This window comes from Melozone crissalis, unplaced genomic scaffold (assembly GCF_028551555.1).
Source record: "Melozone crissalis strain CALT ecotype California unplaced genomic scaffold, PUWL_Pcris_2 ptg000086l_1, whole genome shotgun sequence".
NCBI classification, from domain to species: Eukaryota; Metazoa; Chordata; class Aves; order Passeriformes; family Passerellidae; genus Melozone; species Melozone crissalis.
Window position 1 is genome coordinate 3067524 of NW_026535863.1, and position 10663 is coordinate 3078186.

Sequence of the window (10663 nt, forward strand, 5' to 3'; positions counted from 1 at the left end):
TGTTCTGAACTGATGGCACTGGCTGTCACAGAAAGTTCCTGAGGAGATTTCTGCAGTGCACAGCTGGAGAACACGGCGCCACTGCGTGTCAGGAGCTCATCTTTCTGTCACCTCACTGTGTTTGTCACATTCCTGGAGCAACCAGGCACCTGAGACATGTACAGTACATTCCAACAAGACTTGATACTAATTTGATTTCCTCACTGCATTGATTTGGTGTGAGATATCTCATCTCCTCTGTGTGAGCAGTGGAGCAGGAGTGCTGTGCATTAGCTGTGCACAGCTGGGAGGGTGCAATAGGCAGCCCAGACTCCACTGAGGCAGAGGAAGATTGTCCTTAACTAAAATGTGGAGGTGTAACCTATTTTTCCCATTCTCTGTATTCATTTTTAGCCAAATCGTGTCGGGGTGCACTTGAATAAATTAAAATACCCTTTGCTACAAATGGCAGAGCAGAGGAAATGCTGGGGTGGATGAGGAGGCACCTGGCTGGTTCTGCACGTTTCCAATAAAATCTGTTCTCTGCTTTATTGAAGGAAAGCGTGGACCTGGGCGAGATCATGTTTTCCCTTTGTTATTTGCCAACTGCAGGTCGCCTCACCTTAACAGTCATTAAATGCAGGAATCTCAAAGCTATGGACATCACTGGTTACTCAGGTGGGTGTTTGGTGGCTGAGGAGGATCCCCTTGCAGCCACATCTCCTCCTCTTCCCTCACTGTACCCTCAGTAGATGGTGGGTGAACCATCACAGGAATACCTGAGAAAGCTTTGTCTGTGTTTTAAATGCAAACAAAATTTTTAAAGGAGACAATTTGTTACTTTTTTCCCATCTCACTGGAGGGTTTGAAGGGTCAGAGCTCTGATCCATCTCTTGGGCTGAACACTTAGATCTTCTGGAACCCTTTATAGCCAGACTCAACTCTTTCATTCCAATTCAGGAAAGGATCATGGCTCACCTGGATAAATCCCACTGGAATGTGCATTCCCCTGTGCTGTGCCCAGTAGTCAAACCTGAGGATCACACCACCTATAGACTGTTTGCATTTGCAGCTTCAAAGAGCTGACTCGCAATTTTAGCATGCACAAATTGTGGTTTTCATCATAAAATCCAATTTCTTTTCCAGACACCCACTTCAGAGTATTTGAATTTCATTGTACAAAAAGCAGTAACAACAGAGACCTTTGCAAAAAAATGTTTCTGCTCAGCTGGAGCTTAATGCCATTTGAAATGTCTGAGAATTGAGACTTCAGGTGAAGCCAGCTCAGCCTTTCTGCAATAATAATCATGCAGTGCTGGTTCTCTGGTGCCTGAAGTTCAGGTCACCACCCACACCAGTATGAGAAATGGAGGATTTTACTGGTCTGCAAATAAACTTTTTTTTCTAAAAGTCCATTTGAAGAGCACCTCTGGCTCATGGGAACTCACAGCCCATCCTCTGATAAAGCTGTTTCTATATTGCAAAAGTAACAAAACACATTTTCATCAACAAAAGGTCTTCTATCTCTTCCTCCCTAGATCCATATGTCAAAGTGTCTTTGCTCTGTGACGGGCGAAGACTGAAAAAGAAGAAAACCACCATAAAGAAAAACACACTTAATCCCACCTACAATGAAGCAATAATCTTTGACATTCCCCCCGAGAACATGGATCAAGTCAGCCTCCTTATCTCTGTCATGGATTATGATCGGTAGGTGGGAGGCTCTGGAGAGCTGGAGGGGAGAGCATCCCATTGGGTGCAGATTTTCCAGCTCAAATGCAATTTTCCACAGTGTTTTCCACAGTGTTTTCCTCATGGCAGGGCTCAGTGGTATCCACCTGTCTCTGATGATATATTGCTACAGTGACATTGATATTTATGGTTATGGAAAAATAACGAGTTTGGCAAGGCTGCTCCTTGCTTTATGGCATTTCCTTGAGCGAGTGCCGCTTTCCCCTTGGTTATTTATTGTCCTGCAACCCATTTTAGAAAGCAAATAATGTCAGCCCGAGCAGCTCTGGGTGTATGAATGATGTATTAATGAAGCTGGGGTTATTCTTGCTGTAGAGCACTGCTCACACCTCTGTGGCTGGACTGACCTGCAGAAATAATTTAAAAGCTGCTGTAATTACCTGTGGTGGTGGCAGGGCCGGGGCAGACAGCACAGTCCAGGATCACCAGCAGCAGGGTCCAGGTGTGGGCAGCCAGAGGGATGGATGGATGGATGGATGGATGGATGGATGGATGGATGGACATCAGGAATAGGTAGGTGCATCCCTGCACCCTTTCACTGGGTGTACAAATGGATGGATGGACAAAGGAAGGAAGGAAGGAAGGAAGGAAGGAAGGAAGGAAGGAAGGAAGGAAGGAAGGAAGGAAGGAAGGAAGGTAGGTATGGGAGATAGATAGATAGATGGATGGATGATAGATGGATGGATGGATGGATGGATGGATGGATGGATGGATAGATGGATGGACAGACATCAGGAACAGGTAGGTGCATTCCTGCACCCTTTCATTGGGTGGACAAATGGATGGATGGACAAAGGGAGAGAGGAAGGAAGGAAGGGAGGGATGGATGGATGGATGAATGGATGGATGATGGATGGATGGATGAATGGACGGATGGTGTATGGGGGATGGATGGATGGATGGATGGATGGATGGATGGATGGATGATGGATGGATGGATGATGGATGGATGGATGGATGGATGATGGATGGATGGATGGATGGATGGATGATGGATGGATGGATGGATGGATGGATGGATGGATGATGGATAGATGGATGGTGATGGTGTATGGGGATGGATGGATGGTAATGGTGGTCCTTCTCTGTGTTCCTCAGGGTGGGCCACAACGAGATCATCGGGGTTTGCCGCGTGGGGGTCAACGCCGAGGGGCTGGGCAGGGATCACTGGAACGAGATGCTGGCCTACCCCCGCAAGCCCATCGCCCACTGGCACCCGCTGGTGGAGGTGAAGAAATCCTTCAAAGAGGTGAGTGGGGTGTCCTTCCCTCCCAGTGCCTGGGCTGCACGGGCCTGGGCTGGCTCCAGGCTTTCAGAGAGCTCCTGCTCTTGCCTGGGATTTTCTGAGCAGAGCTGAGGGAATTTTCTCACCAGAAATGAACTCTAGAAAACAAGCACTTCTGTATTGCCTCGAAATAGCTCCTTGAGCTCGCAAGCAAGACTGAGAAGAACTGTATTTACAGATGTGACTGTTACATTTTGGGTTTTTTTCTTTTTCTGTTTTTTTTTGTTTTTTTGGTTTTTTTTTACTTTTCCTTTTTAAATTAGAAATTGAGAGCAGTAAGGAAAGAGAATGCTGCTCTGATTGCAGAACAAATTGTCCAGGGATATTGCCTATTTCAAGTTTCAATTTTTCATCCTAAAAGATTTTTCTGTTGACTCATCTCCGAGCCTTTGAGGGAGAATAAATAGAACAAATGTAATTGCTCTAAGCATCTCCAGAGAAAGAGATTGACTTGATGCAGCCCCAGATGATAAAATAGGGCTGAAATGCCTGGGTACCATTTCGACCATCTCTGGCATTTTCTTCCCCTTTGCACTCCAATTTCTCACGCTTCTGTGGAGCTCTTTGGCTTTGCCTGATTTAGGTCATAATTTCTGGAGGACAGAGATGTGGAAAAGGGCACACACGCCTTTGACACTTCAAGTATGAGAACAAAGCACCAGCATTTGAGGCCAGTGATACGATAATAAAGGCAATAAAGCCTCCCACTGTATCTGGGGCTGAGGAGGTATTTTCCCTCAAAGCCACAGCATAAGTACTTAACAAAAATCATCTCATTTTCCCCTTGAAGCTGAGTGCTGAGCTGTGCTGAAAGGCAGACACTGGGCTTGCTGAGACTCCACAGTACTGTGAATTAGTGTATAAACCCTGTCTTTCTTTGAAATCTCCTCTTTTATCAAACAAGAAGGGGTGGGCAGGCCCTGGCACAGGGTGCCCAGAGCAGCTGTGGCTGCTCCATCCCTGGAAGTGCCCAAGGCCAGGCTGGACAGAGCTTGGGGCAACCTGGGATAGTGGAAGGTGTCCCTGCCCATGGCAGGGGGTTGGAGCTGGATGATCCAGGGGGTTGGAACATGATTGAAGTTCCTTCCCACCCAAACCATTCCATGATTAACAAATCAGCTTGTGCTCAGTGCCCTCTGTCCCAGCCCAGCTTGGTTACACACAAAGGAAAACCTGGCAGCTGATATTGTAGCTTAAGACGCGGTGGAGGTGGATATATCATACAATGGACACCTGAAAATTTGCCCTCCCTCGTTTGAGGTGATCTGTGAGCTCACCTTGAATCAGCACAGGGCTCAGCTGTGCAGGGCTGGGGTGAGTCAGAGCAGAATTAAACCCTTGTGCACTTTGTGTGCAATGCCAGTTCTGCCTTTGGGTGCTGAGCAGCCCCAGGGTTTCATTCCCCTTCCCCTGCTGGCCCTGGGCAGGCTCTGAGTGTCACCTCCCACTGCCACAGGGAGCTGGGGACCAGCAGCCACAAGGTTTCACCAGTAATGGAACTGATCTCCCATTTGATCTCTTGGCATCTGTAGCACTCACAATGTGACACCAACAGCCATGGGCTGTCCCAGGGACAGGAGTTCCTTCTCCAGGTTGCAATTTTTATGGCTTTACTGCACTATTTTTCAGATGCAGATTGGGTTTTGAAAGAAAAACTCCTGTAAAGTTTTTGAAAATCACTAAGAAAAAAAGTAAAAAAAGGCATTATTGTTATGATGAAACACAGAGAAACCAAGGAAGACATGGAAGATGACTCACCTTCTAAAATATACTTTGAAAACCATGGCTGAGCCCCCAAGACTCTGGAAAAAAACTGAGTGAATCATTTCACCCCTCAATGCACAGGTCAGGAGCTCTGCTTAAAAGGAAAGAAAAAGCCCTCTGATCATCTGCTCTGGTATTTCTGCCACAAACTGGTGCAGAGAGCCAGCAAGAAAATGGTCCCTGTGTTTATTTGCCCTTTTAGGTTTTAGCACTGCTGTCTGCAAATCCCCAGAGCAGCCTAAAAGAAAAACCAAACAGAAAAGGCACAGGCTCCTGGGGAGAAATTAATGGGAAATGGTATTTGATGGTTACAAGACATTGTATCACCTTTTCCATGTTGTGTTTGGGTATCTTTGAAAAGAAATTTGGGGTTTTGGTCCTGTAATCCCAGCTCTGGGTCTCTGTGCAGCTGCTCCATCCTGCTGCTGTCTGTCTGTCTGTCCATCTGTCCTGAGCATGCTGAGGGAGAGCTGATGGCCCTTCATGCCTTCCTCACCTTTGTGGGGGTGACCTTGGGCTGTGCTGGCATCCTGAGCCATCATTTCCATCTTCCTCTTTGTCTTATTCTTCTTCCTCTTTGTCTCCATCCTCTTTGAGTGCGTTTTTGCTGGGCAGCAGCAAATGGAGCATTTTTGTCCCAATTGATCCTCGTGATGGTCTCTGTGTGCTCTGACCATCAGTAAAAGCCTCTGGCTCCATCCAAATCTTCCCTGATTGAGTGCTTGACCTCAAACCAAGGCGAGGGAGCCGTGATTGAATTGTGCCTTTGATGTCTAAATGGAGGGATGGTGACTGGAGCTGCTCCAGGCACTGCCATCTCCCCTTGCTGTGGTTGGGGTCTCACCCCCTCCCTACCCCTCAGGGAGGAGAAAAAAGTGGGAATATGGAATTTCTTTGCTAACCAACACCTTGCCTCGTGTGCCTTGGAAAAGCTTTGGCCAGGAGAAGGAGCTCCCACTGTATTTTGAGTACAGCTCAGTCACAATTTCTGGTGAATTTACCAGGAAAATGTCAACAGAGCTGTGCTGCTTCAAGAGGATGGCCCAGCCCTGATCCCCTTACCCTGCCACAGCAGGGAGGGATGGATGGATGGATGGATGGATGGATGGATGGATGGATGGATGGATGGATGGCTGTGTCCATGGTGTTGGACCAACAGCCTCCTCCTTTGCTGAGCCATGATTCTTTGTCCACCATGAGGACCTGGGCAGCTCCAGCCTCTCCCAACAGTGCTGGGCTAACATGGCCCAAGCCCTCATTTCTGTGCCAACAGCAATTGGGCCCCTCCTCCACGAGCTGGTGCCGCTCCCTCTTTGCTTTCACTGCTGGAAAAAGCTCCAATGAAAAGGGAAACACTTCGGATGCACATCATGTCTTTGGTCGCTCCATATTTATCAACAGTATGAATAACAAACCATAATGACTGCACTTCTCTAATGACCATCATCATTAAAGAGGGAACATGGAGAACATGTGCAAATGAATCATTAATTACAGGCTTTTCAGTGCTATCCTCCTCACACAGATGTTCAGAAGGCGAGTTTCTGAGCAGAAAGGGAGAATCCCTCTTTGTGGGGTTGTTCTGACAATCAATTCTTCCCCTCAGCACAAGCTGTTCCCAGTGTTCATCCCCAAGGCCCCGCTGGCAGCTGCTCCCTCCCTGGTCCTTCAGCCACCCCACCCCTGCTGCTTCTGCATTCCTGCACCCATCAGCCATGTTCAGGGCTGTGTGCACAAAGGGAAATAGAAATTACAGCTCGTTCTTCTTAGGATTTGAAGGGAATTCTGGAAATGGGGATTTTCCCTGTGATCTGTGAAAGACAAACCCTGGAATCGCGGGGTCGCGTCATCAGCGCGATGCAAAACGCGTCTTTGATGCTGCCAAGTGCCTCAGACTTTCAACATTTATTTGTTTAAAACATTGCTCCAGATAAAAACTGCTAACTCTCCTGAGGGCCAAGTCATGCCCATAACAAAGAATAATTGTCTTTAAAGATAAACCCTTCCAGACTTCTGGGTCTGTTTGATTTTGATTGAACTGGTCCCGGTTTCTGACTGTTGGCTACACAATGCATGGCTCACCTGTTCTAATTAAATGAAGGAAAAGTATCTCCAGGTTTCTCTGTGGTCATTTGGACCTGTCCTTGGAAGAGTTTTCATCACATTTTTGGAGTAGCAATGCTGTCATTGTCATGCAGACAGCACGCAGCAAAGAGCATGGGGAAGGCTCTGCCAAAAACCCATTTCTGTTGTAATTTCTGCAATCTGTTCCCTGGCAATTCTCATGGGGAGGTTGTACCAGTATTATCAATTCCTCAGGGATTTTAGACAATGCTTTTGACATGAGAAACATAGAGGAAAGTGTTTCCTTACCTTAAGGCAGCTGCTTGGCAGAATGAGCTTCTCATCTTCTTCATTCATTAATTTCTGCTCAGCCCTGATGAAATAGAGGCTGTTCAGTGCAAACCGGTGCAGTGAGTTGCTTTACACTGACTGGTCTCGCTGGGGAAGGAAATTGGCCAAATTTTTGACCACTCCAAACCCATGGAGCATCTGCAAGGAGCTGCTTGCCCTGCTCAGCCTCCCTCTGAGCACCAGTCTGCTGTTCTCTTGTTTTCACTCAAGATGGTTTTGCCAAGGCAAGGGTGAGGTCTGGTTCCCCAAGTGGATTTTCACCCAGAGAAATGAAAATCATACATGCTTAAACATTAATATCAGCCAGCAAAGAGTTTCTGCTGATGTGGGAGGGGAGGGAATTGAATTGATCCAGGCAGTGGAAATCCTGCCTCCCGTTGTCTCTGCGAGATGTCTATCATTTGTCACTGGAATTTAATATAACAAGATGGTGAGATGGGCAAGTGCTCAAATGCTTCAGGAATAATGGGTTTGAATTATGATAATAGCCCCCAAGGCAGATGACAAATAATTTATGATCCTCTAAGTATGGCAAAAAAAAAAATATTTGCTCCATCCACCGAGTCTCTGATCTGATTTTCCCTTTGAGAAATGTCTCTGGTGCTGTGGACAGAGCTGCTGTGGAGTAAAAATTACCAGACTGGAAAGACTCAAGTACTCCTGAGCTTAGACAGTATTTTTAAACCAAAAAGACAACAGCAATAAAGCAGGGAAAAGCTGAGAGCACTTTGTCTTCACAGCACACACAGACATTGTTTATTTTCCTTTTTGTGTTTTTTTTTTTTTTTTTGGTGAGGAATCCTCACAATTGAGAATTGATTTACAAAGCAATAAAGAAAATTGCTCAGCAATTCCTCCTGAGTGGTTAAACACGGGCATTGCATAAAATGGAACTTGTAGAGCAGAAGAGAGGCACAGCAGGGATGGGATGGGATGGGATGGGATCCATGGGATGGGATCCATGGGATGGGATGGGATGGGATGGGATGGGATGGGATGGAATCTGCAGATGGGATGGGATCCATGGGATGGGATCCATGGGATGGGATGGGATGGGATGGGATGGGATGGGATGGGATGGGATGGGATCCATGGGATGGGATGGGATGAGATGGGATGGGATGAGATGGGATGGGATGGAATCTGCAGATGGGATGGGATCCATGGGATGGGATCCATGGGATGGGATGGGATGGGATGGGATGGGATGGGATGGGATCCATGGGATGGGATGGGATGAGATGGGATGGGATGAGATGGGATGGGATCAATGGGATGGGATGGGATGGGATGGGATGGGATCCATGGGATGGGATCTATGGGATGGGATGGGATGGGATGGATGGGAATCCTGAGGAAGAGGAGATGGACAGCACAATGCAGGATTGGGAATAATCCCAGCCAACCTCTCCTGTTTGATTAACTCGATTTCTCCTCTTTCCCAGTGGCACGGCCGGGCAGCGAGCTTCGACAGCCAGGGCTCCTGTCCCTCCCCCAAACCACCCCCCACACCATGATCTGCAGCAGGGACAGCAAAATGGGACTAAACCAAGTAATTTTTGCACTTGGCCTTCAGTCTCAGTGGTTGCTGAGAGGCGGTGGCAGCAGCGGGACTTTCCGGGTAGTTGTTCCTGCGTAAGTAAAGGTAGAAACCCGTTTTGTGGTCAAATATGTTTTTGTCTAATATGTCTCCCAAGGTGATGTTATTTTTGTGGCTTTTGCTGTACGGGTCTGTTTCCAGAGGGAGAAGGTGGACTGAGACATGTGCTGGGAGTTTGGTCTGTAAAATAATGTGTAAAATAGTTTTTAGTGTGTGAAAAGGCTGGAAAGGGGCCAGGAGGTGTCTGCAGAGAGCAGAGGTGGCCAGGACAGGGGACAGGGGACAGTGGCCACTGGAAAGCTGTGGCAGAAGATGGGAGAGACTCTTCCAAGCCACCAGCAGCTCCATCCTCGTGGTCAGCCCCAGCCCTGCAGAGTGTCCCTGGGTTTCCTGTTCATGTAGAGGTGTCCATGAGCTCTTAGAAGTTTGTGCAGTGTGTACCCCATGATTCCTTTTGTCATATATTTAAAAAATGCTGTTGATTCCTCAGGAGGGGAACCCTGGGGTTTTTTCCCCTGTATCTGAAATCTCCCCAGAGCTATTTGCATGAACAGTTTCTTCAGCCCCCCCCCACTTTGTAGCTGCTGCTCATCTCCCAGGACATCCCCACGTTATCTGGAGTGGCCACAGGTGGGATTCAGAAATAAAAGGGGGAAAATGTTACAGAAATGGGTGACAGCCCTGCATGACCACTGGGTCTCCATTTCTTATCTCATCCAAGTAATAAAGGGTGACCCAAAGGGGCAAAGGGAATTACAGAAACATGACTGATGCTAAAAAAAGCTTCCAAACTTTTTTCCTAAAGACTGTCAGCACTTTCTTAAGGAATAAAGTTTCTCAGCCCAAGCCCTGAAGGAAGGTCAAGTTCTGGGAAAAAAAAAAAAACCCAAAGCTTTGCTGGTTCCTTGGCTGCAGAAGCCAAGAATGAATTTAGAATATCCCAAGCACTGGCTTTACAGCTAAATCAGCTGATCTTTATCAGCCAGCTGTGGATTTTGGACACTTTCTCATCCTGGATTTTTCTCTCAGTTAAGAAGCGTGCTAGTGCTGTTTATTCCACCCTAATTAAATCAGGCAAAAGCAAATATTTTAGTTTGGAGGTAGAATTTGCAGCCTCAGGTTAGCAGGACTGTGTTCATCAGCCCCAATCCTCAGGTCAGCTTCAGTTCCCATTTTCCCAAATGTCACCACGTCACCCCTGGCTGCACATCAGGGCTGGCACAGAGGGCTGCTTGCATTGCTCCTGGGTGAGATGAATCCTTTGTTCAGTGAAGGGTAAATGCATCATTCCTCATCACACCTTGTGTCTTAATTCTCTTTATGTGCCACACGCTGTAGGAGCAGAAACTCAATAAAATTATTTGATTTGTAAGTGCTGCCCTGTCTGGTGGAATATTTCCTCCTGTGGGAGCAGGAGCTGTGGGTTGTGTGGGTTTGGATGGGTGCAGTGATCACCCAAATGTGACAATGGCACAGCCTGGCACGGTGTGGGGCTGGGCAGGGGCACATGGTGGCATTTGGAGCAGACCTTGGCTCTGCAGCTCCTGCCTGGGCTGGGACAGCCCCACCATCCCAGGGACAGCCCCTGCAGCAGCTAAAAGTGCATTCCAAGCACACTGCCACAAAAAAAAAGTGGTAAAAGTGCATTGGTTTCCCAACACAGAGTGTTCTGAGAGCTTCTGCTGGGGAGCAAGGGGAGGACAACCTTCCTGAGACCATCATCCTTCCTGTGTTTAATTAAGGGATGAGTTTCTGGCCATTAAAGCTGATTGACTGGGTGGGTCAAACACTGCCCACGAGCCCCTGGACCTGTGCCTGAGCTGGAGGAGCCTCGGGGGAGCAGGGCAATGAGCTGGCAGTGCCTCTGG

At 47.6% G+C, this 10663-nt stretch overlaps 1 protein-coding gene across 1 annotated transcript in view; it reads left to right on the top strand.

Moving 5' to 3' along the window:
• SYT6 (synaptotagmin 6) overlaps positions 1–9900 on the top strand; it is a 36240-nt gene extending 26340 nt beyond the window's left edge. The window contains exons 4-7 of the mRNA XM_054290796.1: positions 537–657; positions 1518–1689; positions 2830–2980; positions 8641–9900. Coding sequence (XP_054146771.1) covers positions 537–657; positions 1518–1689; positions 2830–2980; positions 8641–8712 — 516 coding nt within the window. The 3' untranslated portion in view covers positions 8713–9900. The remainder of the gene's footprint in view (positions 1–536; positions 658–1517; positions 1690–2829; positions 2981–8640) is intronic.
• Positions 9901–10663: the final 763 nt, after the last annotated feature.